Genomic DNA, 27,583 nt, shown 5'->3' with positions numbered 1-27,583 from the left:
ATGATCGTCGTCAGTCATTTTAACGTCATACGTCTTTTCCGTCGTTGATATCAAAGCGGCAAATATCCTCATCTTCTCAAATATCCATTCTCTTTTCAAAAAACCCTCCTGGAATAAGTGTGTGTGTGTGTGGGGGGGGGGAGGGGGGGCTCTAATGGAATCAAGACAAAGCAAATCTTTTCCACGATCAATAAATCCGTTCAGCCAAGAATGAAAATACTAAAATAAACGGGCATTGGCAACAAGACCGCTAAATTCAGTGGAAAAATCAATATTTTCTGCTAAAATACCTATTTGTGCTTTGATTTATGCTTATAAATATATTTTAAAGTCTTCGCAATAAAATTCCAAATGAAAATTTTGATCAAGCTACAAATCAAGGCCCCTTCGTATAACCACCCCAAAAAAGCTACGTACATAGTAAGTTAATAAGCCCTCGTCTGTAGCGGCTCCAAGGGGTACTTGGGGGACAAGTCCCCTCATTTTTTGGCAGATTAAATTTTTATCTAAGCTGGATGAGAAAATATTGGGGAGGGGAAATATTTTGGCAACGTATTTTTGTGACGCAATCCTATGATTTTGAAACGGACTTTACGTAACCTAAAGTTAGTTTTTGGCGTTCCCTTTTGGTAAAATTGGCATTCCTTGTTGGTAAAGGGGCGTTTTCTGACATTTAAAAGGACGCGGTCTGAAAAACATCTTCCCTCAGTGGCTGGCCCTGGCCCCCATGGGGCTATTTCGAGGAATTACATTGAATAGAGTGGCTGAAAGCTGAACAGGGATAAAGAACTAGTAAATGATATCAGCAGGGTTTTTGGATAAATGTTTGTTTAAAGATAAGCAAAATTATTTGCAAAAAAGAATTAAGTATTTGCAAAAAAGTAGCTATAATTTTTAGTCATAGAACTCGCTTATATATGCACCCTCGTAGCCTGCGTTGTCAGTTTGGCACCAATCTGGGAGAAGCTGTAATGCGAAATGCGAGACATAGCAATGCGCTTCTGTAAACAAGAGCGACCACCTTTGCAAACTAAATTGACTGTCAGACGTGATAAACAGCAGCGAAATCGAATGCCAATTTGTATCAAATACCAAAGTAAAGGTGCTAACATTTCTGATTGCGCATGAAAAGCGATGTACCAAGGTTCAAAAGAAACAGTGAGGAAGTTCGTGAAGAAATTTTGAAACATAACGCGTTGTTGATAACGCCAATGGTATGATATTCGATATCATTGGTAAATCGAATGCCATTATGGAAATTGAGAAATACACGATTAAACCTGTGAATTACTCGCCAGCCTGTTCAAATTTTCAAGCAAGATAAGATGTTATGAGAAAATAGAAGTGTTCACGTCTCGCCGCCATCCGGCCTAAACTGAAGTCAATTTTGGTGAAGAAAATGGCACATTCAATGAAGTCCCCACAAAGTTATTCACAGGATAAGGTTAAAAACGATGGTATCATCCAGATGGGAAGTTTGCGAAAGCTGAAGGTACCCCACTGTTTAATCTGATTATTTTGGTTCAACGCACCACCTGTTAGAAGATCCTCCGAATGAGTTGCCTTGTGTAAAACTTCTATTTTGACTTCATTTAGCACGGGGCATGGGTTCTTAAGGTTGGGGGGGGGGGTTCTATCGATTTCCTGTCCATGGTTTTTACAAAATATTTTGAAATAATTTCTTTTCTTGCCAGGATTAAACAACGTAGCAACGGGGTGGCATTATATATGTTCCCTGGAGACAAACCCTGCGTGCAACAAAGGTATTTTCATCTAATAGAAAGGGCTTAACCCCACAGCCCCTCTCTGATACCACCCCTAAAAACAAAGAAATATCATAAACTCAAATCGCACCTTTACATGAAATGTTCATTTGTAGTTATGTTTGGAGTTTATTTTTAAATGGTCAGCACCATAACATGGACACTATGACCTCACACTCTGAAGGCTTGTGCCTTGCTAAAAAACAAAAAATCTATTGCTTCCAAAACAATTCCTGAATTGTTTTTTAAACAATGGTGCCCCTCAAATAATATTTTGCTTTTGTTGGTATTGTGGTCTATATATCTTTAATCATTGATGCAGCAAAAGAGGAGACTTTAAAGATTAAGTATGTACATCAATATATGGGTGATTTCCAAAAACAGAAAACCCTGCCACTGAAAATTCAGATTTGTCTTCCATCATTATATTCACAATGAATTTACTTAAAATTACATAGTTGCTATGCAGACAGTTACAAAACGTAGGGCATTGTGGATATTGAAACCTAGCCAAGGGGAGGGGGCTCTCAGACCAATTTTCTAAAAAATTTCAACAAAAGGCGTGGCACAGAAAATGTCAGTAATGGCATATTGTTTTGGAAATTTTTTGACCAAGGAACTCTGTCTACAAATGTATAAATTTACAATATTTGAATAAAGTCCAATCTTGCCTGTGACAGACTGGAATGCTCTAACATACTTCACTGGCTTCTGCCAGCCGCTTATTCATTATATTAAATATAAACAGGGGTGTGTTATCTAAGGACAGTTCCCTTTCAATAAACTGTTCTTAAACCTTTTCACTTTACCTATACCATGTTTTATATTCTTTAATTTCTAAGTTTCCTAAATAAGTCAAAATTTATTATGGATGGGGAAATGGTTGCTGTGTCCCACCTCTTTTCAAATTCATCCAACCTCATTGATACCATGCTAGTATTAAAGACCCAAAGATAGACAATTTTACTACCATTGCAATCAGAGTCATATCACTGACAGTTCTTTATTATTGTATCCATAGACTTTTTAGTGACAGTTCCCTTTCAACCACAACTCACAGCTCCTTTGCAATCATTAGTGACCTTTAAGCCAATTTAAGAAGTTTCCCAGCCAGCTCTTCATAATAATGTGTATACAATCACAAACGTTAGTTTTCATATAACCAAAGATATTTTGTTAAACACTTGCGTAACAGTAGATGTTGACTTGAAATGTGATGATCTGTACTAAAGTTTTGGTGAAACATTTTACCAAGTGCTCCTCCAAGGATCTTTTATAGCTCCTTAACTATTTAATCCTCTGAAAACCCTGCCTTAATTCTGAAACATGATGTATTTAATATTATATCACCTCAAAGCTGCTTACACATAATTTGTTTATTTAACTACTTGTACTCTCACCAGATCTGGAATCAGACCGCTTATTCGAAAGTGGGCGTGGTCAGTATACTAATGGTCAAGAAACCCCTGGAAGACCGTCCAATGAATCTCAACCTCACTTTCAAATAATGCTTCTAATTTTAAAGTAAAAAAGTAAAATATTTTATTTAAGGAGAAAATATTATATTTCGTAGAACAACAAGTTGAAGTATTTTGTCCTACGGACTATATCGAATTTCGGCAAGGCAAATCTGGAATGCTACCGCTGCGAAGAAAAGTTCAGGGAAGAAGATAGGCCGAGCAGGGTTATACCAATGTCAGATGTTCTCAATGTTGATAAAACCCAAGTTCCGGATCAACAATTCACTTTTGCTATTTTCCTCAAAGATGAAAAATACAGCCTTATTGCAGGGTTTGAAGATGAAAGGGACAATTGGATTGAAGCACTGAAGTTTGTCAAAAAACAAAGCCAGCCTACTGTGTTAGCTTCTGGTATGTATTTTCGGGCTTTGCTTCAATACATCTCAGGTTGGTTGTAACATAAGTGTACTTGACCTTTAACCACAAGAGAGCTTTTGTCAGCCTTTAAGTCTTCAGCATTATGAATAACCAAAGGTTTGAACACAGGATGATTCTTGATCAAATGTCAAATAAAAACATTAACATATATATGCACGTTTACCTTCTTCAGCGTCTCTCGATGGCTGCCTTAAAACCATTTAGAGTTCTTCGTCCAATTGCTTAATTAGACAAATATTTTCGGTGGATTTTAATGAATTTCATGAAATTATCAATTTTATTTTATTGTCTAACAATCGTTACTTCGTTTCGTTACAATATGTTTAGCAGCAGCCACGAAATAATTTTTTGCATGTAATATATACTTTAACAAACGTAAGTATGATGTCTCCGTATGCTGGGTGCGTTATCAAGTTCATTTCTCAAATGTAACGAATCCAGAGACACAGCCAAGTAAACAATGGAAAACTTTTCAACTTTTTCTTTACAATTGGGTTTTTAACTTTTCAATGCTTTCAACCGTGCCGAACTATTCCACCTTCATTATTTCTTTCTTCTGGAAAATTTTTTGAAAAACATTTTTAACCTTCCATTACCCCCAAAGTTACTGCATTCCCATTTTTCAATTACCTTTTTGGAGTCCATGGGCTGAAATGCTTGGGTTGAAATGCTTGGCATGTCTTCGAAGGAAGCAGATCCTTCTAAGCTTTAAGATTTCTTGAAAGGGACTCTGAAGACTTCACACTTTTTACGCAGATTTTGTATGGAGCGTGCGAATAAGAAATGGTGGCCTTGCCAAAAAGACTAAACTTGGAGGCGAATGCAAGCTGCTAAAGAGAGGTAATCGTGTTTTCATATTGCAAAAGAACACTGACGAAATAAAGCTTTCGTTTGCATTGGAAAACGTTAAAAGCAGTGGATATTCACATAATTTTGTTCTCTTGGAAATGGGCAGAAGTCACGTCATCGGGCCTGGAGAGATCTGGGTCGAGGCTGATGACGCGTTAACTGCAGCGGATATCCATACAGTGTTGTTTGGGTAAGGAACGTTGCAGTCTTATTAGAGTTTTCATGATACCGTGCTACTTTTTGTTTTGGTTTCGTCGCAGTGTCTTCTTGTTTTTTATATCTTCTACCTGGAAAGTTCGAATGACTTTTTTGCAAACGGAAATTGACTGGCTAGCGGTACCCCTTTATACGAGAAGTAAGCGAATCTCTAGAAAGAATATTTTAACCAAATGGTTACCAAGACAGCCATGATCTAGAGTTTGTTAGTTTAGTACACTTCTCTCATGTAGCGTTGCCACTAGACTTTAAAGAATTCACAGAGTTTTATTTCAATTTCTTTACTTTTCTTTGCTGGTCTGATAACGACAGAAAATGTCGTTACCTTTCGCGATAATACGAAAAATTTTAACTACAGCTTCGAACCTGTGAAATCAATATCTCGGGAGAGACAAGGATATTTTAGAAAGATGTTTTAGAAACTTCTGAATTTTTTCGTTTAAGCAAATATTACTAAGAGTGAAAATATGCATTTCATACGTTTTTGAGAATCATGGAACTTTTGTCGTCTCTTGCATTGTTAAAACAAACGGTCGAAAAGATGTTTTCTTGTGGTGCTGTACACCCATTTACGATCTGAATGAGTTCAGATTAAGATTTACCACCATACTTTCAGTTCAGGTACAATCCTTAAAAATTCTTGTATTTGTATTGTGGATTTGACGATGATTTTATGTAGATATATTGGGTATATCCCAATCTGGAGTAATTACTAAATCGAGGCCGTGCATTGAATTGGTTTCTTGTTAAGCCTATGTTTTAACTGTCTTTTCCTAATTTAGACTGCTCTGTTTTCCGTAACCATACGTTTTGGCGGAACTGTCAAAACTTTGTGCATTCATCCTTGTACAAGTTAGCCATTAGCAGTATCAGGTATTCGGAAAAATTCATGCACGATACATGAGTTGATTTGATCAGGGAAGGATGATGAGTCATACGGGGGAGTTATGTTAGCTACAATCAACGGTTTATCTTGAAATTGCATAAGCAGTCCTCGAGTGTTGCTCGTGTTTCCGGGGATGTGCTCAGCGGTAGGAGGCTCCTACCGAGGCTATTCTCTTTCAGCTTGATAAGATCGATATTCATAAAACAACTATCTGCATAAAAAACAGTTTCTAATAACGATAATTTAGGAAATATAAATAGCCATTGGGGGTAAAGCGAAAGCCAATCGAGAAAATTGTGAGCTCCGAAGAACTTCCACTTGTTTGCCCATTTGACATCGAAAATGACCTTAACTACGTAAAACATTTATCCAAAGACTTACATAAAGCAGAAAGCCATTTACAAAGCCCAAAAACGTTTAGAACACACCCTCCTTTTGTACTCACTTTTTGGCACAGTCTCACAGAGCGATTCGCTTAATATATCCCTGCTCCCATTTGGTGGCTTGGATGGGTTATACAAGAAAAGATGCTCATTTAATCCATGGTAAGAAGCTCATCAAATTGGCCGCGTATAGAACCTTTACTTTAGGAAGAAGCTGCTAATACGAGGTGCAAATGATTTTGAAGATTGTCGATACGAAGTCAGTTAGGCTCAAAACTGATGAACTGAACAGTGCAATGAACTTGCCTTCAGACAATTCGCACCATGCTCAGTGCCAAGCCAACTTTTTACTGAACATTTACCAATTCACGTCGATCTAAATCTTCAGCTAGTACTGGAAATGCAAACAATCTTAAATGTATGCATTTGTGTATTGGGCCTGCACTGTTCAGTGTGTTCAGTTCAGTGGCAGACTGATCTGAATGTGAAACTGCACATATATTGATCACTCAGAATTTAAATTCAATTTCATGTAATTTAGTAGTATGTTCTGATAAGGGTTATAACAGGTCGTCCAAGTCACACTGAGAGAACAAAATGGTTTTCGAGCCAGGTCCTCTGTTGCTTAGTCCGTAAAGGGTTTTTGGTTCAAGCTACTTCTAGAGATTGGCTTAGGTTAATCTTTTGGGTGTGATTGATTAAGAGACACAGAAAATGTTCAAATAATATTTTTCCAGTTAGACTTTTATAATTCTGAATAATAAAATAAAATATTCTGATAATAAAAGCTTAGCAAAACTTGAATTTTGTAACACCTAACAAAACAGAAAAGTATAAACACCGAACAATTAGGATTTTTCACTCCGACAAATTGGGTAAATGACCAAAGCTTTTTACTGTTATTCAATGTTGGATGTTTTTCAGAGAGGTTTTCAGTTTATTTGCCCAATGGCAATAGTGCCAATGTCCTCGTGAACGCTGAAGGTAACAAAGGTTGAAATTAAATAGAACGAAGGTGCCAACTGATATGTATATGCTCTTGAGTTGGACACCGCAAAGAAAAGATTGTGGTCAACTTTTACTTACGTCGCAAAAGAAACATCAGAAGTATCAGAACAAAATAACAACTCTAGAAAAGGAACAATTGCAGTACAGTACGACTTTATGAAAGGTTTCAAATGTTGTAATGGCAACGATAATTTAGCGTAACTTTGAAACTATAATAATGCAAAACCGATGTGAAAATTGCAAAAATTAAGGCTTTTGTGATATAATTTGATTTTAAATATTCCCATTAATTTTTAGACTAAATATTAGTACAGAGATTTTTAAAAATGATTCAAAACCTCGGGATTTAAAATCGCTTGATGAAAGATGAAACTGAAGTTTTTCGTACATTGACATTTACGTTAAAAAATCACTTAAATTAACCTCTAACTTTGCCACGATTAGATTCAGTAGCTACAAGCACCAGATCTTTCGTATTTGACCTGTAGTCACCAAACATTCGCGTTTTCTAAAATTTAAAAGTATTTGAAATTAATCAATGTTCGATGCTAAAGAGGCAGGAATGGAGGCCTATTCGAGGGGGCTTTTTCAGATCGTCTTTAGGGGGCAGGGTTTATTAACTGATTTTGCTGATGAAATGATTGTTGACCCAAAAACTGGATATAAAGCTCAGGCTCTTTAGATACTTATATGGAATTATATAAAATCTGATGTTCAAACCAGGGCTGCCAGATGGAGCCATTTTCAGGCCAAATTTTCATGTTTTGTGTTGTTCCTTATGTCACAACATCTCGAGATTCCTACGCCTGGCAATACAGATAGCAGGTGAGATCCCTTACTCTCATAGAAAGTTTAGGTCTGTCAGGGGCTCAAACCACAGACCCTTTGATCTGCAGTCAGCGACACCTACCATTTAAATGAACCATCCACGCACTTAAAGTTCGTTGATTTTGCCTTTTTAAGCGCATTTTGGTCTAATTTTGTGATCCGTCTGGCATTTTTTTGCAAACCCCATCTGACAACCCTAGTTAAAATTTAAAGAAGTCGCAATCACTGTTGTTTTCAAATCTGATAGCTCAATATAAAGGCTTATGCCAGCAGGGTGCTTGTTCAAAATTTAGTTATAAAGAGGGGAGATTTTTCGAGAGAGGGGTTTAATTGAATTATTTTGGTTTCTAGGGACCAGTTTTATAGAAACTCACCAAAGCTCCCTTAAAATATTAAGGACCAGTCTTCTTGCCTTTAACCTGTACATATCTTTTCTATATTTGCATTCTTGCTTTACATAGCTTGAAAGTTAGGGGTCTAGAGCACAGGCTGGCTTTACATAATCATTGTTGACCTGCCTCTGCTGGGGGATACTGAATGTGCCTGTAGTTATTGTACCAATACGCGGTACATTCTGTAACCTCAGTTAAAAGAGAAATTCCCCAAGTCGACAGAGATTGCTTTGGTGCACATTTATAATCACAAAAGTCGTGGTAAATTTAGAAATAATTATGCTTTCAATTGATAGATTACGTTGTCGCAACGCAGATATTGTTGTTGTATTGAAGTGACGTTCTCCTTCGCATTGGCTTTCCGATCATCCCAATACATTTGCAATTACGCAAATAAAGGGTCATTAGCAAAGAGATTTGGCTATTCACGTGGTTATTCATAATGCAAATAAACATTGATTCGTGACGAATCTGTTTGTGTCCTCTTATGACGCAGTGAATATTGCGTAAAAAGTTTACACACAAATAACCATCTCTTGCACATGGAAATAAACAAGGGTGATTTAACTGTGCGCAGTCGCACATATCTAATTGCTTTTGTGATAGATCGACCCACACAAAGAGTCATAACATTCCGTATTGTCCATTTTGTCTAACTCGGAAAACAAGAATTTGAAGGGAGCACGGAGGCTTGAAAACAACACTGAATTCTTCTACAAACCGCTCAAAATTATTGCAAATACTGTTTGATTGGAGTATGGCTGTTTATAATTGTTCTATCTATTTTGAGTGAACAATCTTTGGTTTTTTGCCAACTTCTAGGTGCAAGCTAGTGCGGCCAAGAACCTGTGTTGGTGCAGATAGAGGAAGGTTGATGTCTGGCAAAATGACGAACAGACGAGGGACAAGTGATGGAAGCGAGAAGACAAAACTTCGAAAAACGAGAACTTTGTTTCCATTTCTGAAGTCAAAGCTCGGTGATATTGTGGGTGAGTTTTCTGCCTTTTATCTGCAGCCTTGCGGGGTTTGGGGTGATTTTATTTAATTTCCTATCATGCCTGCTGTTGCTGACTGGAAAAACTGTTTTTCGATTAAAATGAAGAGGCAACCATTTATGTTCCAGGCCAATGGCAAAATTGAATGGTGAAAATTGAATTTTCATTTTTCTGATAAACGGAAGCAAACAAATTTTAAAGCAAAATAAGGGTTAAATATTTGTTATTTTTTTGTCTGGTTTTCCTTGGCTAAACCTATTCACAGTTGTTCTTAAACTTACTTCCCCTTGTATTTTTGTTTGTATTTGAAAAATTTGAATCGAATTTATGGCACCCGCTCAATCTCGCGAGGCAAAACATTTCTTTTGAAAACAAATCGTCATTTATAAACAATTATTGTGAAAGATTTTTTAGGGTATGTTGCTATGCTTTTATAGTAAGAGAAAATTTTGCTAAATAATAATCTTTTGAACATTTTTTGGACTCAAAACCCGGGGCATTCTTTGAAGAACTTCTCCTATCTTTGTCCCGTTAAACCGGATAGAAAGACACTACCATGGTTATTTTGTGTTTCCTATTCTGGTTTCAAACCAAACCACATCCCAATCGACTTTTTTATTGTCAGTGATACTGGCTACGAATTGTGTTTTTTAATTGTTAAATTAAGTGCCAACTCCTTTTCCAGTAACGTATAAACTGAAATTTATAAATAGAAATATTTCTGAAGATTCGCAGTTTTGTATGTATGTATGTATGTATGCCAGACTGGAAACTTTGCTGCGCGCCCGCAATATATTGCCCGCGCACACCTCTGCGCGCTTTTGCATATTGGCCGCGCAAAATCCCCTAGATTCCTTGACAATAGGATTTAACATTATTAACAATAAAAATAACTAAGAGTGCATGATTTCAGGCGCGCAGTCTCAAATTTTCAAAATAAACTTGCCCGCGCAAGAAGCAAAGTTTCCAGTCTGGTATGTATGTATGTAAAATTTTGCCATCAAATAAATTACAATTTAAAATTGAGGGAAAGAAAAAGATCTAAGTACAGAGATACCAAATTTAAAGATAGAAGTTAAAAGCATAGACTAAAAACACCCCAGGTTAAAAATGGCAGGGATAGCATTAAAAAAGTCAATACGATCTTGTTTCCATAATGGTCCCTCCAGAGGTGTTATAAAAAAAATGTGTACATGTAAAATTGATTTGTATCCGAAACTAGGAAAAAAGTAATTCTGGAAAAATGTTAACTACGATAAATGTTAACTTAAATGAGCCAGCGATAAAACTGTAAAAATGTTTTTTACGTTGGTTCAAAATGACATCTATAACTCAAAATTGCAAGATGCGTGAAATTATCAATTGTTCCTTTTGTCGACATTTTGCTGTCAGATATTATTTAACCCCGCTGCCACGAACCTAAGCTAGAAAAATGTTTAGAGATATTACAAAAGATACAAATTTTGGCATTTAATTTTCTTTGCAAGAATCTCGAGTGTTTTGCCGTGACATTTGCTGCTGAATCAATTTCATTGGAAACCAAAACAACTTGACTCGTCACATGACTTTGGCAGTGTTCACAAAAGCCCGCTTGTATTTTGTCAGATTATTTCTTGTTACACTTCCTCATCAGTGGCTATTTGATTTTTGTACTACTGTACTGAATGTCTAGCTATCGAAAAAGCACACTCTGCTCCAATCATGGCCAAACATCCTATTGTTTTCAAACACGCTGTTGCCGCCGAGTGAAAAAATATTATTTCTCCCCTCTATTGGTGAAATTTTTACTTTTTTGTTTATTTTGTAAAATGTGAAAATAGATGTAACTTCGAAAAAATACTGAGTGACTCACTCCTTAACTGGAATCATCAAAAGCTGGATAGAATTTATATTAGACTTATTTGCCCACTCAGAACCACTGTTTAGAACCCACTTCGGACGAGCTTAGAATGAGGCTAGTATTGGATCGAGGTTGCCACCCTGTGGCTCTATAGGACCTACTCTAAATGTATCTTTTACTGAATAATTCGATTGTTATTAACACAATGCTAGGGCATTACTCAAGAGTTGTTATTGGGTGTCAAAGGCGTTATTAGTTATTTTCTCTATTTCAAGTATGAAATTAATTACAGAACATGAAAGAGGTTCACACATGCAAGTTTCCCTTAAAATGTTGCATGCCTCTGTGAAAGATTTTAAAAGTAATTCAAACCCTACAGGTTGCCTTTAAAATTTTCAAGGAGTTTAATTCAATTTGTATGGAATTAGATATGTATTTTGGCAAATATGACTTTACCTTTGCGTTTGATGCACTTGTAAAACATTTTTGCGGTACAGAACTAAACAATAAATTGGACAATTCTTTTTTGTGTCTTGAAATGTTTGCTTTTCTCAGAGCCATGATACACTTGTATCATCTAAAAATATACAAAAATGCAAAAAGTGAACTGATGATGTGGTTATGAGATCTTCAGTAAATGTTAATATATGCTGTATATGTATGTATAATAAGAAAAGCTCCATCAAGAATTACATAATATTGCAAGAAAATAGAATTCCAAGAAAAGTTTGGCTGCTTGTTTCCTAGAACATCATTGTTGTTAAAATGAAGGTACCAGTTCTTAGAGAGGCTTGTTTATGTGCCAAAAGTTTGCGTGGTTATCTATTTGCTAAAACGATATCAACAATGAACAATAACAAACATTGGTCACTTCGTCGGAGGTTACGTCATACAATGAATCCGCCTTACAGAGAACATGTTTAGTGAGTGCAGTGGCGTACGCAGCTCCTGTATAGCGGTCTGGGGGCAGAACCTCTAGAAAAATTAAAAGCACGTCTTACAAAGTTTTAGAAAGGAAATCAACCCTTTTGCATATATTTGAACTCAGGGGCGGACTGATGTGTTCCTGGGCCTTCGCGGCAACAAATAACTGGAAATCAATAGCCAATAGGACTTTACTCTAATAGTACCCAGGTCATCGGTCCACGACTGGTCAGTCCACCCCTTCTTTCCGTTTTAACTGCAATCAAACATTTTCCAATTACGTCTAAATTTAATGGATCAATTTTTTTGTGTTTTTGAAAACCCCACAGGTGCATGTTTTAGAAAAGGAGGGGGTCCAAACCTTGCATACGCCACTACCTTTATGCTGAAAGATAATGAGTTCCAACAAGCTTCCCATATCTTGTCGTCTTGAATCACTTGATCTTCTCTGTTTTAGCACCGTTTGTACTTTCCTCACTAGCTTTACAAACTTCATCATTCAATCTCTTTAACCTTCTACTACTATCATGCCAAATGTCTTGCTCATCAGAATCCAACTTGATATGTGTTGCGATATCTTCTTATTTCGCTGCATTGTTGAACTGTTCTGTTATATCATCTATCTTATGGGCTTTCTTTAGACGAATGAAATGAAGCACACTGCAACGAGTGAAATGATATCCCGTACCACAGTCTTTTTCCACTCATGCTCCTCGAACTGTTTTCCCCATCCATTAATCTTTTTCGTCTCTTTTCCATCATCTTCTTCCTGCAATGACTCAATCCTAGCAACGTAACGGCATATATAATAACTATATTTTTACAAAGAGGTTTTTTCTTTTAAGGTGACGCCAACCCAGTGCTGAAATCGAAGCGATCACACTCCGCATCCGACATCAGCCGTATGGGCGTTAACCAGGAAGGTGATTACGAGAAGTTAAAGCTTTTGCAACAACGCTCATTACCCCATGCGGAGTCGGCTGGTGAAATCAAAGGAGTTTCCAAAGCGAGTAAAAAGAAGAAACGAGCTTCACTTTTTCGAAATATGAAATTTGAAGTCACACAATCTGCTCAGGACATACACAAGCCCTCGTCAGAATCGCGGAATACGTTGCCGCGGGATAACCGCGTGTCCTTGCTAAAATCTAAATATGAAAGAAGCATTTCTAAATCAGAACAAAATATTCATAAAATTGCGAGCCATCCAACTGCAAATGGCTCTAGTGGTCACAGTAGTCGCCTCGCGAATCTGAAGAGTCTGCAGATGATGCATGCAAGTTCGACGTCGAATCTTGCTAGCAGTTCGCCCAGTTTTCGGACAGTGGAAGATGTCGAAAGCGCGAAAGGGAAGACGAGGCCTGTCACAATGTCAGGCGATGCCCTTGAAAATGGACTCAAATGTAAGTCTTTATTTCAATCTTTTTCTCTTTTTGAATTTAACTTCTTTGCTATTTAAATTTTGAAACACATTACAAAGATGTTCATTGTACCTCTTATACACTTCTTTATTATAAGAATATAGTCTATAAAAATATTGAGGCTCAAAATCACTGAAATTAAAAATAATTAAAGAATAAAGCAAGGCTTTACCAACAATTAATTTTTTTCGTTTATTTGAGTTTTTTGGAAAACAAAACAAATGCGAGTTTCACGCTAAATGGGGTCATTAAAACGATAATGTAACCCTGTTATACCATATGTCGCTTAAGAATAATTTACGAATAATCTTGGGTTCAAAAAAGGTATTCTTGTGAAAAAGTGTGTAACTGCCTAATGCGCAGTGACAGGGCCCGCGCCACAGAAGGGCTGGGGGCCATGGCCCCCCACTTTTCTTGCTAACTATAGGTATTACATCCCCTTTTTAAGTATTAGATAGGTAATTCCCCTTTTTTGGCCCCCGCACTTAAGAATCGATGGCGCGGGTTGGGTCATTTCAGATCTTCCTGTATAGGGTTGGGTCACCTGGATTGGGGTGGGAAGACATAGATGAAGGAAAAATTTGGGACTCTGGCACCCAGGTTTCGTCAACGGTACTAAAACTCACTTCGCCTGATGGTCCTCGGAAAATAAAACGTCGGAATGATTATGATCTAAAATGATTGAATCAAACCCAAGTGTTGATCAAAATGAGAACTATGCTGTTGTTTCCAGTAGCTAAGGTAGACTGATGCATAATTGCTCAGATATTGTATACACATTAATTGTAGATTCAATCAGAAACAAAGAGGGGCTAGCTACCCGTTATTGACTGCAGCGTTATAATGTCATCTCTACTGGCCCTTTCCTGAAAATTAAGTACTAGAAAGGGCAGGGGTCAGCCGGGGTCAGCCGGGGTCAGCCGGGGTCAGCCGGGGTCAATGAAAACGCTTTATGAAACATATTTTTTGGCTTTATGAAAAATTTTAAAACAATTATTCTTCATAAGGGGTAATGCACATACCTTGTTTAGATTCCATTCTCCCCAGCCCCCACCTCCAGCAGGGGTGTTGTGAGCCAGCTTGGGCAACAGAGTTCAAATAAGAGATAAATACTAGACGGGTATGAGCTTTTTGTGGGCCTTTAAGAGGCCCAGGCCCTAGGATGTTCACTCCCTGCTTCCTTTTCTCGATACCGATGCCCTCAGTATTGCAGCCATGCCTAGGGTACTGTTTGTTTTTGAATATGATGTAAGTAGTGGTGTTGATATGGAAATCCAAATAAAAGTGGCCCAAAACTTATGAGGAGTGGCTTTTTATGAAAGTAGGTATGCAGATACATGCGGTCGAGTCTGCTATGACGTAATAGAAGGCCTTGCAACTTTCCGCGTTGCTCAATCTCGCAGCTTGGTAATATGTGTTGACAGAATCCATGTTCAAATATGCAGAGTATAAGATTTAATTGTTCTCTGGGCAGCCAAGCTGTATGAAGTGACAATGCATTGAAGTTCGCAAAATGAAAACTGCGGCAACATAATAGGAAGTCTAGTTTTGTTAAACTTAATTCTGCGGATAGCAAATCCAATGTTATTTAATTTGATTCAAATCCAAGTTCATAATGCACCTCATCGACGACGTGAAAAGACCAGCAAATAAGTCGAAAACATTGCCGAGTCAAGTTCGACGCAGGTTCACAGGTGAGGAAGTGTACCTTGCATTTTTTTGGTTACGAAATAGTGTTTGTTGGGGAGGTCTTTTGCGGTGTCCTACATCAACAGTTGCATATTAAAATCGTTCGTAAAGGGTATCCATTTCAATATCAAAACATCCTGATTTTCTTCGCACCATGTCGTGTTTTGAAAAAGATCGTGCAGCTCCAGAGTTTCGCCCTAAGTAAGATGAATGTGCTGTGAGAGCTCTTAGCAACTGCAAATCTGCGGCATTAACGTACATTGCATATGGATGTCTCTTCATTCCTAGATTAAATATGGTGCTGATAAGCCTGCCTCACTGCCAGAAGGAACGAGATGGCCTAATCTGTTGTGTTCCATCTCAGCTGTTTTGCCATGCTGCAGATAACACCTTGTCCTTTGCGCAGACCAGAACAGTTTTGAGACGCCTTGTGTGCAGAGCATGGCGACTGCACACCCAAAATGCTGATACTGAAAATATTTATAGTGCTGAAGCACTTTGCTTTTTCAGATAATTTTCGTGCATCTGCACATGATGTGGGGCTGTTGGGGCATCTTGTCAAAATCGACCATATTTGGCCGATTGGCCAGAGGAAAGGATAATATTTCGGGGAAGGGGGGAGGGTGGGGTCTGGAGGGAAGGGAATTGCTTTGAGAAATTCCAAAAAGAAATGTACACTACAGTTGTCATATTTTCAGAATCTGAATTTCTCTTTGTTTCATGAGAATGAATTTTGTCACAACGTTGGGAGTCGGAATCTGTGTGAAATATGAAATAATTTAGATTAGTGACAAGACTGGATATTTTTATACATAAGTTTTTCTAGCTAAAAATTGAACTAGAATAATTTGACCTTCTTCTCCAAAGTGAATTAGGAATATTTTCGAGTGACATATAAAAAAGTATGTATAAAGGGAAATAAAAAATCCGGCCAGATAGGATAAGGTTTTTAGTGAAAATTTAGCGAATAAGGTTTGTTGGGTCTGCTTGTTTTAAGGAAGGCTTTTGTTCTGTTTAGAACAAAATAAATTATCGGTTAAAAATGACGCCGAAATCTATCTTGATCACTGGTGATTAAACTCGATTTCATCTTAGTCAACTTATAGCCATGTTTTCTCAACCCTCCCACAAACGTTTGCGCGTCACTACTAGTTCCGCTTCAATGTCAGTCATGTTTGGAATAAACAGTCACTGGCACTACCCAGTGACGTAACACGGCGCTTCGGCCGCTGTTCAAAAGGAACCATTTTTAGGCCATTTTTAAGGGTTGGCTCAAGCTCACACTTTATCAAGAGACGTTTAACTGAGGTAAATAGCCCCTGAGGCCTCTGAGGTTAATACACCTCTGATATGCCTGATACAAACACTTACCAGATCTAATTGTAATTTGCTCCACTTGTAAGGACTTTCTTGCAGTCCGTTCGTAAAGACCCCGTAAAATTGTTTCCTTTGACCCCGAGTCCCCTTTTTACGCCACTGCTTAGGAACGACAGATAACTTGCTAAAGTGGGGGTGAAAAGGCAAAACGATTATCAGGGGCGTTCCGAAGTAGGGGGTGTGGGGGGTCACACCCCCCCCCCCACTTTTTGTAGAAGACTTCGGCAATTTTTTGCCTATCGGTAAAATTTGAGACAACTATAACAGCGTGTCGGTATTTCGGGGAAGAATTAGATTACGTCTGCCTTTTCGCATGGAAAGTGTTGTTGACCGTTTTTGTTTTTACACATAAATTGTTGCAAACCAAACAGCTTGTTTTGAATTTTAATTGCATAAAAAGATTTTGAAAGCCATTCATCAATGACAGGAAGTGAAATATATTTGTTTGAAAACTTGTCGGTAAATTTCTCATGGTTCACCCCCCCCCCCCCCACTCAAAAGCCCTTTGGCACGCCACTGACGAACATTGCCTCCCCCCGCTTCCTCATCTGTTGCCCTAACACCACAACCATCATGATAATCATCACCATTATTATAGACAACCATCATTATCAATCATGGATCGTCATCTTCATCCACTTCATTCCAGAATTTTGTCAAAAATTTGCTGGCTGATTTGAAAATGAACGATTTTTTGTCTGCTTTTAATGTGATATCTAATGGCTAATTTTCTGACAAGAATTCTAAGCACATATGATAACATGATCTTTTGTCATAACAGAGTTATTTCACAATATCCAAATTTCTGGTGATGATTGCATTGTATTGTGTTGTTTCTTATCTATTGAAAAGCATTGATCTTTTTAAATCCTGAATTCGAAAGTCTGCTTTTCTTTATATCGAGAAAAACCCGAAACTTTTTAGTTGAGTCACTGTTTCTTTTAACCAACCAATCTATATATGCCTGTTACCATCACTTTTCAATCCTCATGGCGTCATAAAAATTGCACACAAGTAAATAATCCTCTGTGATCAATTGTTGTGTGGTCATCTTGGCCAACATATGATTAATAATTTCTTTCGCATTACGTTAGTGTTGGGTTTTGAATATTCCTAAAGGACTGCGAGGAAAGGATTAATATTTTAACATTTTGTCCTTGCCTTTTGTTGTTCAGTTTGTCGAGCACATTTTCTGCATATATTGTCTCCGTTTGCACGCATTTTACTTTGTTTCTGTATCTCTGGTAAAATTTTCACGAGCAAAAGGAATCACAAATACAGGTATAGTATGAACAAATTTTGCTGTTAGCCCGTCTTGTCAAGAGAAAATGCTTACTTTAAGAAAAAACAAATTACTTTTTAACTCATAAATTGATGCATGTGAAAACTATGTTTCCCCAGTCTTCTAAAACAGACAATGGTAGAGCAAAAAAGGGCATTAGACCCACTTTTTTAAATAGAAACCATGTGAGATTATACTCGATAGCTAAACTCTTTCTCCACTGTAGCACCTTTCCTCGAAAGTTCCCTGGCCTGATAATTACCAAATTGCATATTGCATGGTACCTTATCAACCCTATAAAATAAAATGTACAATAAATAAAGCAAATATTTTTTAAAAGAACATCTAATCCTGAGGAAAGGGCATTTTTATTGTTTACCCTCACATTTATACTTGTCATTCAAAAACGTCTATTCTGATAATTTACTTTTCAACCGGCAGCAATATTTCGAAAGACGAAATGGAGGTCGTTTGATAAAGAGGCTTCAGAGGATTCTCCAGCTGTTTCTTCTGAAGAATGTAGCAGCATTGGGAGTTTTGGCAGCAATCGAAGTGTGGACAGCAGTGATATTGGTATGACCTGAATTAGCAAGTTCCTTTTTTATTATATCATATAGGGATCATCATGTTTGCAGTTAAAACCGTTTACTTTTCAAAAACTTTGCTCTCTTCCACCTGTCTCACTTTTGAAAAGGAAACCTAGTCGAATTTGTGTCCCTTTGTTGTCAGTTTTCAGCAAGTATTGAAGTATATAATGATCTTGAAATGTTATGTTTTAAACTAAGAAAGTTACAATATTTTCTTTAATGGGAATTGATCCTAAGGATCAATGAAGGCTAGGAATACCCCTGCTTTTAAAATCTTATGCAAAATTTTACCAGCACCAAGAAAGCCCCGCTAGGCAATCATGATAAAAAGGGAACTATCGCCAAACAAAGCTACATGAAAAATCTCTTATAGATAGGACTTTCTACCTTACGTCACTACCCGAGAACGCGGAATTAACTGACCGTAAAGCCATTGCGTAGGATCAATGGCGGCGCCAGCCACTACGATCTTGGGGGGGGGGGCAAAACAAAAAAATTTAGGCCACGCCTTTTTAGCACCAGAAAACGCTCCTTTACTGACAAGAAACGCCAATTTTACATTAAGGTAACGCTTATAACTAGCTTTTGTCTATGGAAAGGCAGTTTGAAAGTCATAGGATTACATCACAAAAAGTATGTTGCCAAAATATTTCCCGTCCCCAAACATTTTCTCATCGAATTTAGACGAAATACAAAGTTAATCCTGCCGAGAACTGGGGGGGGGGCACGTCCCCCAGTCCCCCCAGTCCCCCCCCCGTGGCGCCGCTACTGCGTAGGATTAATATATGATTTATATGGACAAGAGTTCGGGCCGTAGGGGCATGTGTCATGCATTGTCATTAAAGTATGTGCAAACACGGTGCCATGAGAAACATAATCCTGTCGTCATTCTCCTGTAGCAATATAGGCATGCAATCCCAGCCATCAAATTAGCATGACATGCAATCCCAGCCAATAATACTTCTCTTATAAAATTTTACTTTATAATCAAAATTTTGGCAAGTTTGAAATGCGCAGAGTAAATCAAAGTTTTCATCTTCAAAAGAACCTTTTTCACAATCATGTATCAACTACCTTATTCTCTCCAGACGGATCCCAATATTCTTTGTTTGTTATTGTGCAACACAAGTCATATTGGATAACAGATTGTTAAGAATTTATTGATTTAGAGCAAGTATTATTGGCGGGGTTCGCATGCTATCAATTAGTAGTAGCTTGGTAAAATTTCAAGATCAAGGTTTTTATCTCCTGGTTTTAGAAGACATGTTTTATCGCTTAGTCATTATCGTCAGTTGAATTTAGAATAACGGAAATTTTTAGAGCCTTAGAGCACAAAGATGTAAGAGAAAATAATAAATGTATTCAAAGAATAACGAGTCCTTTCACTAGAGATAATTCAATCTTACAAAATTAGATTTTCACGAAAACAAAAGGATTTCCAGGGATTTTGCGATAAAACAATAGGATTTCCACCAAAGGTGTACGAAATTTTCAAAGAGTTATTTGCCCCTCGCCCTTTCATGCCATATTATCACACATCAGACTTTTCTTTCTTATCTTTCTCCATGTCTAGTTCCTTGCTTAGATAAAAGTCACTAAAATCATTAGAAATGATTCCGCAAGTAAACATTATTGCAATGTTTCACTATTTCGATAAGATTTCGCAAATGAAATTGCTTTTTTTTGTTTCGATTAGTGCTAGGCCCTGTAGTTTTATTTTGTTTGTACCAGCCGATAGAAATGGCATTGCTTCTCTTAATTCTTATAATAAAAAAATAAATTCTCGAGCTTTATCTGTTATATTTCTTTTGATTCACAAGGTAATGGGCCTACTGCTTCTGTGGAAGGTGCCGAAGGGTGCGTTACCGATGAAGGCTATATTCCGATGAATTTCGGCTGCAATGAAGATAAGCCTTATGCAAATTTGCATTCTTCCAAGCACAACAGTGTTTATATGCTGATCCGGCCTGATCCTGAAGTCCCGGATTCTCTTGGGGACCTCCCTGACGACCGGGAAACATACATGGACATGACATCAGTTGGATCCTTTGAGCTTGAAGCTTGTCAGACTTGTGCTGCGACCGAGGCAAAAAGTGACCATACAAACGAAGCTGGTTCGCTTGATGCGATAAAAGATACAAGATCTTCGCATAATGAGGACCAAGAAATGAGACCAGATGACTCAGTGGTCTTCCGGGAAACAAAGAGGAGTGACCAGAAGCCGGTTCCCCTTCCGCCCAAAACCTTAAGATACAGCAGTTCTAGCAACGAAGGCAGTGTCTTTGCATCAGGGAGCTGGGAGGATGCTTCTACAAGTAAACTTCAGGATCTTGTTGACAATCCGATCCCTTTGCCACCAAGATCTAGAAGAGATCAAAGCAGCCACGAGATAAGCGATTGTACGCGTTCTAGCTGCGATTCATCTTCAGATATAGAGAACCCTGTCCCGCTGCCGCCCAAGACGCAGGTGCGGTTGTCAACCCAAATGTCTGTAAGTGAGGATGAAAAACCTCAAAGAACTTCAGTCAGTGGCGACCGACGCTCGACCTCTGTTCGCAACACTTCCAGTGGGTCCGAGGACTGGGTTCCACCCCTGCCTAAGCCATATAGTTCCAGCAAGAATCGAAGTTCCCTCGGTGATGAAGAAAAGCTTGTTCGATCATCGAACATGGTCGGTAGACCATTGCCATCGCTTCCGAGGGGTGTAGACTCTAGGGGCGTAAAACCCCGTAGCGAATCAGATAGGGGGCCTTCCTTGTCACCAACAACAGCGGGACATGGGAGTGCTTCAAATGAAAGGAAAGAGAACACCCCGTTGTATTCTGTTGTTGACAAGAAGCACAAAGTTTTAACTTCACAAAACTCTGTACCGTTACCTCCTAAACTTGATCGACAGTCGTCACAAAACAGTCCAAAACCAGAAGATGTTCCTTCCATGATAAAAACACATGGAACCGAGCATTCTCCCCTAGAGTCTCCTTTAAGCAATGCTACTTTCTCGCCTACGACTCCAGAGAAAAAATCTAAGAATCGGTTTAGAGATATTGGTAAAAGAATGACTGTCAATTTTCGACAAAACAAGAAAGGCACGTTATCACCCAAGAAAAGGTAAGCTTGTTTGTCTTTCATCTTTAAAGATATCACAACTCGGTAGATTTACTCTATTAAATTTTCTGTCCATTGGTTTCTTACTTTGCATTTTAGATACAGAGAATGGGCTTGTTTTTAAATGATTATCATTTTAATGAACAATGAACATTTAATGAATGATATGTGAATCAGGTGAAAGGTTTTCTTCATCTTTATGCGTTTAGCAAGGAGCACAACTCAGCTCTGTTATATTCAGTCATTTTTATCGAATGTAGATCATAGTTTGCTTTTGTCCTATGTTTTTCGAGTTGTTTTGGCTGGAAATAAATGTTCTTTACTCGCTTGGAGACATTTACCACGTCTGTTTGGCAATACATTAGCTCGATCACACCATCAAAAAAGCGATGTGAGTGCAAAAACGATTTTTAAGTACAACGTTGTCGAAGTTTGTTAGAATTGAAAACATTAGATAGAATAAAGCAGATTTCAATAAAACCAAAATTGTTCCAAACTCTTTGATCTGTTCATTAAAAATTATTCCTGCACTTCTCACCTCAGTAACTATTTTTTTGTAGTTCTTTACCAGTTAGTTTTGTAGCTGCTTCTGTGACATAAATTTTGAAAAAGGCTCTCTTGCTTTCATTGTTTGTGCTGGAAACAAATTGCCCCCACAAAAACTGTGTGTCTCCAATACTTTTCTTTAGAGTATGCAGGGACATGGGTTCTCTGCAAAATTAGGTATTTTTTAATTGCTGCATAAAGAGGTAATTTTTCTGCGGTCGAGAAATGAGTTATAATAAGAGGTGTTATGGAAATGACGTCACAATGATCTCTATTTTGAATTTTGAATGAGGACCTCATAGCTTGAAAGGAGATAATTGAATACCACTAAATGTGCAAATCACCTTAATGTGTTAGGAGGTGGCTGAGATAAGATCACATAAGCGCAGGCTTCTTCCCCATCTAATCACTGTTTATTGGTCTCTGTTAAGAACTGTATGAACAGTTATCTTTATTTGGCCATATCTCTTCCAATTATTAACATACTTAATTGTGAAAATTTTTAAAAAACATATATATTTTATGATGTAACACTCTAGAACTGTATTTTACATTTTTACATTTACATTTTTAGTTATTCAGGCACGGTAGCCCCGTCAGTCCACGCGAACTGCTTTTCAGGGGGCCGTGACAAAAACATTAATAAGTAAGAAGATAAATACTACGAAATAAGAATGGTCGTTCATAGTTAGTTTTTTATTCTTCTTTTAAAGGTGGCAAGGTATTGACTCATCGTTTCAACGCAAACGACTTGACCCATTACGGTACAAGGTCTAAGGCTTTCAGCTGGTTGCCATGTCTGTTCGCGAGCTATCAGATCTTTCTATGCTTGCTTTCTTTTTGTTAATTCTTTAAATCCCTCAAAGGGCTTAGACATCAAAATTATCCTTTATGGGTTTCGACTGTCATTTAAAAGTAGTTTTTCCGTCTGCTCGAGGCTTTGTTACAAGAATGTTTCAAGATGGCTGACACTGTTATTGCACATCTTGCATTTATTCAAGTCTTAGATTTTTCATTGAGTATGGATTTTATTAGGAAATGAATGCCACCATTGATAAGGGCATTTATGGGCATTAATCCATTCGACAAACTTGTCAGAAAAAATGTTCCGAAGGTAGGCCATAATTGATTTATATGTTTTTTATAAGATTCGTTTTTCTACCTTTTTCATCGCTTCTTGCAAAGATTGTTGTGCTTGTCGGATATTTAATGCGTTCAACTGGGAAGTGAAGGAGGGGAGCTTTAGTAGTATGTTTAGTTTGAGACATTAAACAGTATCTGACCAAAACACATTTAATCATGATCGTAATCACAATCATCAATCAATGATCATTCGTCATTGTGCTGGTAACATGAGCAACGGCCAACTTCCTCTTAATCGATGTTTAAATTATATTTGGAATTTTTTCTGTCATTTCCTTAATTTATACTTTGTTTCTTTGCTGGCAGAATGAGCGAGGCATCGTCTCACTTTTATGTGGACACCAGTGCCACTGGTCATGCGGAGAAAACTTCAGACGTCAAAAAAGGAATGAAAGCTTCAAACAGTGAGCCACACCCGGTGGAGGAACTTGACGACACTTCAACAAACAAATCCGTCAAAAAAGAGCCATTTCCCGTTAGACCAAACTATTTAGAGCTGAATATTGGAGTGGAGAAGAAATCAGAAGGAGCTCGTTTGTCAAAGGAAAACATTTATTCAACGGTTGTCGAGACTGATAGAAACGAGAATCACAGATCTACGGAATGTTCAACTATTCTAACAAACACCACCCATCAGTCAAATATTAGACACATACAGCAAGAGCATACTAGATTAACGCGCAACTACGAAACAGTCTACACGGAAGTGACCTTGAAGACAAAAACTAGTCCAAGCATGCCGATCAAGGGAATCAAAAGTCTTACTCGTGATAAAAAGAAGAAGGCGAAGAATTTTTCAGAATCTGAGGAGAAGATTGTTGAAGAGTTTGATCTCGAATTAACTGACGTACAGACGGCTCAGGAACCGCAGCGGAGAATAAGCCAGAAAATTCTCTCTTCGCCAACTAAAGATGCGAAAGGGTATGAAAATATATCATTACAAGACGGTATCATAAGAACACCGTTGGAAGAAGTTGAAGGACGGCCGTATATGAACCTAGGATTTCATAAATCAAAGGGAAAATCGCAGGTTGAAAACAGGAAATCGGCCGATGAGGCGGCAATGAGATTGCTCATGAATCTCAACAGTGAAAAGAAAATTAGCGATGAGTTATCGGTGAGAAGAAAAAGCAATGCAGATATTAATTCAAGGCAGGGGAGTCTCGATCTGGAAACCGAGGAAGAAGCCTCGTATGTGAATGTAGGAAGAGATAGAAAACTTGTAGATAATACTGGTTGCGTCATATCGCCAGGAGTGAGCGATAAGCTCAGCCGGCAGGCATTGGATCAGATGAATGAGGAAGAAACGGCCTACCAAAATATTCCAGTGTTGTCGTCAAGGCGGCGACAGAGTTCTGCAGATGGTGACTCGTCAAACAAAGGTGATATTGATATTCTGTCCCGTCTTCGTTTGAATACGCCCGCAGAAGAATTCTCAGAAGGCCTGTACTCAAATATCGGTTTCAAAAGCTCTAGCAGCGATGGAAATACTTCACCGAACAAGAAGAGAGAACGGCCTTTGCCAAAACCACGACCGAAGAAACCCGAGAGGCGAAAAATAAGCCAAGTTCCAGCCGAGGATCGTAAAATATCATCGTCTGTTGGCGATTCAGGCAGACAGTACGAAGAAGTTGATATTTCGAAAAAGATTGGGTACACTGCAAATGGAATTCAGAATGTTTCGGATTTTGCTGATTGTTCATACGTGAATGTAGGTAGCTACAAAGACGATTTCGATGTAGGAAGGAATAGTGAGGCCCCAAAACCAATGGCAAAGTGTCAAAGTTACGAGAATCTTATGGACGAGTTCCATCCGCGTGTAAATCGAAAAAAATCGGTTGAATACGGTCTCGCTTACGCTGATGTTCAACTTCGGAATAACAGATTGCAGGATAATGAAAAACAACATGAAAGTTCAGAGGGTAGTTTTGTTAATGCCGGGAAAAAGAACAAAAACAATGTTCCTCTTGGTAAGTCCAAATCTGCCTATACGGAAATTGATTTTATGAAGTCACAGGGGATAAGCGAAGCTGTACGTGAGAGAAGAGTTGAAAGTTTCGAAAGTGAAAACGAACGTGACTAGGGCTTTCTTTAGAATTGTGTTGTTAAGAATCTCTGCATGTTTCAGAGCTTCACAATCGAATTTGCAAGACCAGTTAGCTTTGTCCAGTCCATTGCTGGTCCCACTTAGAGCTTGGGCAAACCCCTACTTTTATTGCCTTGCAACGTTCTTCCCCCTTGTATTTCAATCATCCCTCCGCATTCAAGGCGAAGCTTTAGCTGTATGCAAACCCTAATAATGCCCCTGCTTACCCCCAAAATAAGGGGTATTAAACCCTCTAGATAAACCGGTAGCATGGGCACACTAATGCTGTCTTATACAAACGGCCTGCTGGAAAGGCCTTAATTCACGTTTGTTATAATGACCTCTCCAGACGGTTTTTCGGCCATTATGACGTCATTTATGTATGATTGAAAAAGATGTTCTTCGTGTGCTGGATCATACTCTCAACATTCGCCTTGTTCCTGTGTTTGCCTGTAATTCCGTAATGAAGACTCAGACGTAGTAATTGATGTTAAGAATAAGAAGTTGTAGGATTTAATGATTCAGGGTTTCACTTCTTTCCAATTGCATGCAATTGCACCTTCAGTATAGACTTAAGAGTGAACGCTTCCTATAGTGTGCCATTCAATACCTGTCAGGCTAAATGGGGGTGTGTTAATGAAAATTGTCCCTTTAAGGGTACACATTGGCCCATCAACAATATAATTTTTGTTCAATATTTTTGACACTCAAGTCATTTTGAAATTTCAGAATTTCGTTGCAGAAATCGCCTTTTAGAATCTCTTGCCTCTGCCACTTACTTCCTTTGTCATAAAACATCCAATCAGGTACCAGCCAAATACCTAACCTGAACTTCGGCTACCAAAATTGCTTTTTTAAAATGTTTACTTTGAAAATAACGCGCCCAGACGCATCCTTCCAACAATCGTGTTCTGCATTAAAAAGTAATTAAAAGTTATCTTTTATCCAGTGCATGTTCAAGTAAAGTCGTTGAATCTTTATATTTTGGATGCGGATTTTCCATTTATAATGCTGCCGTGCATTTAGCTATTTCTGGTCACGTCATAACTTTGTTGGTGACAACCATCTGCATTTTGTTACCAAAGACTGCCATTCAGAAACTAATGCGTGTGGTCAATTCGCTTCTGAGAGGATGAAGGTTTTCAGAATAGGCTTGTAATCGGAAAATGTTGAAAACTATTTCTTGCCTTGAATGTCGTAAAAATAGAAAATGGATGTTTAAAATCTTCGGATGGTTTATTGAAAATTACATATTTTCTCATTGCTCAAAAATATTTTATATTCAGTCGTCTTAAATACAAAATCAATTTTCTCAGTAGGTTGTCTTTAATTTTTTACATTTACTTCTCATATTCCCTTGTTCATTTTTTGAAATATTAAAAGTCTGCTTTGATGACACGAAGCATTTTTGCAGAGTGTAATGCTTATTTGAAAATTCATAATTATTCTGCAGGTGGTAACTATTGAAAAATTCTAGCAATTTACTAAATTTCCAACTGTCATTAATTTTCAGTTATTTTACATGGAGCGGTTTATTCAATTCTAGTTTGATATTTTGATTTTATGAAATATTTTGCATTAATTCTAGTTCATAGATTATTATATATCATACAACATCAAAATATATTGTCTTAATGTACTGAGTCTGTGTAAGGCCAGCGATCTTTAAAGGTATTAAGGGGGCGCTTATTTACACACACAAGAGGTTTTATGAGTTAGGATTTACTCAATAGGCTTTTTGCAAGGGGAGGGGCTTTGGTGGAGAAGATCGTTTATGGGGTGGGGTTGGTTCATTCATGAGTTCTCTGATTATGGAATTCACCAAACCAAGTAGAGATAATCCTGAGAAGGGCTGAGCCCAAAAAATGTATTTGAAATTTTTTAAGGGCATTGGGCCTCCCTCCTTAAATTTTTGCTTGATTTTAGATTGAATGGAACTTTTATGTGATCAAGTTTAATCAATTATGACTTCTAATAAAATCATGTTTTTATGAAGCAATAGGTCCAGTTTTTTCCTTTGCTCGTAGTATAGAACAAGGTGAATGGAACAAAATGACTTTGAGTTCAAACAGCACCTTGTATGCATCGTCACAAAAGTTTCTGAAAAGTTAAAAAAAATAATGACAATATTTCAAAATTTATGTAGCTCTCCAATGCTACGTTCCTACTTAATATTGTCTTTTTTAAAACCTAAGGAACAACAAGTATGCGTTTTTTGCATTTTTTGCATTTTTTGGGTTTTTGCAAGAGCAAATGTTGCTACTGGAATGAATTCCCAAAATGGGTATGAATTTTTGTAAGGCAGAAGAAAGGTTCACTCAAGGATAATGCGTAAAATGTTGGTTGGATCTTTCGAGCTCTCAGTAGA

General features: G+C 37.8%; 1 protein-coding gene across 1 annotated transcript; it reads left to right on the top strand.

The window, feature by feature from the left end:
• The first annotated feature begins 766 nt into the window (after positions 1-766).
• On the top strand, positions 767-26,876 carry LOC135690010 (uncharacterized). Its single transcript, XM_065207412.2, has 8 exons — positions 767-1,492; positions 3,337-3,634; positions 4,418-4,700; positions 9,046-9,212; positions 12,828-13,382; positions 18,190-18,321; positions 20,156-21,443; positions 23,436-26,876. Exons 1-8 carry the CDS (start codon positions 1,400-1,402, stop codon positions 25,210-25,212), a joined length of 4,593 nt encoding a protein of 1,530 aa, XP_065063484.2. The 5' UTR covers positions 767-1,399; the 3' UTR covers positions 25,213-26,876.
• The last annotated feature ends 707 nt before the right edge of the window (positions 26,877-27,583 follow it).

The sequence above is a fragment of the Rhopilema esculentum genome, chromosome 5 (genome assembly GCF_057945365.1).
Source record: "Rhopilema esculentum isolate cy_ngs chromosome 5, ASM5794536v1, whole genome shotgun sequence".
Taxonomy (NCBI): domain Eukaryota; kingdom Metazoa; phylum Cnidaria; class Scyphozoa; order Rhizostomeae; family Rhizostomatidae; genus Rhopilema; species Rhopilema esculentum.
The sequence above is the reverse complement of the archived record's forward strand: the minus strand, read 5'-3'. Positions and strand labels throughout refer to the sequence as shown.

Excerpts from the sequence above, each read along its gene's own strand:
- LOC135690010 (XM_065207412.2), top strand. The coding sequence starts at position 1,400 with ATGGCACATTCAATGAAGTCCCCACAAAGTTATTCACAGGATAAGGTT. Across the intron at positions 13,383-18,189 it reads CCTTGAAAATGGACTCAAAT|CAATATTTCGAAAGACGAAA; the intron begins GTAAGTCTTTAT and ends TTCAACCGGCAG. Across the intron at positions 21,444-23,435 it reads ACGTTATCACCCAAGAAAAG|AATGAGCGAGGCATCGTCTC; the intron begins GTAAGCTTGTTT and ends CTTTGCTGGCAG.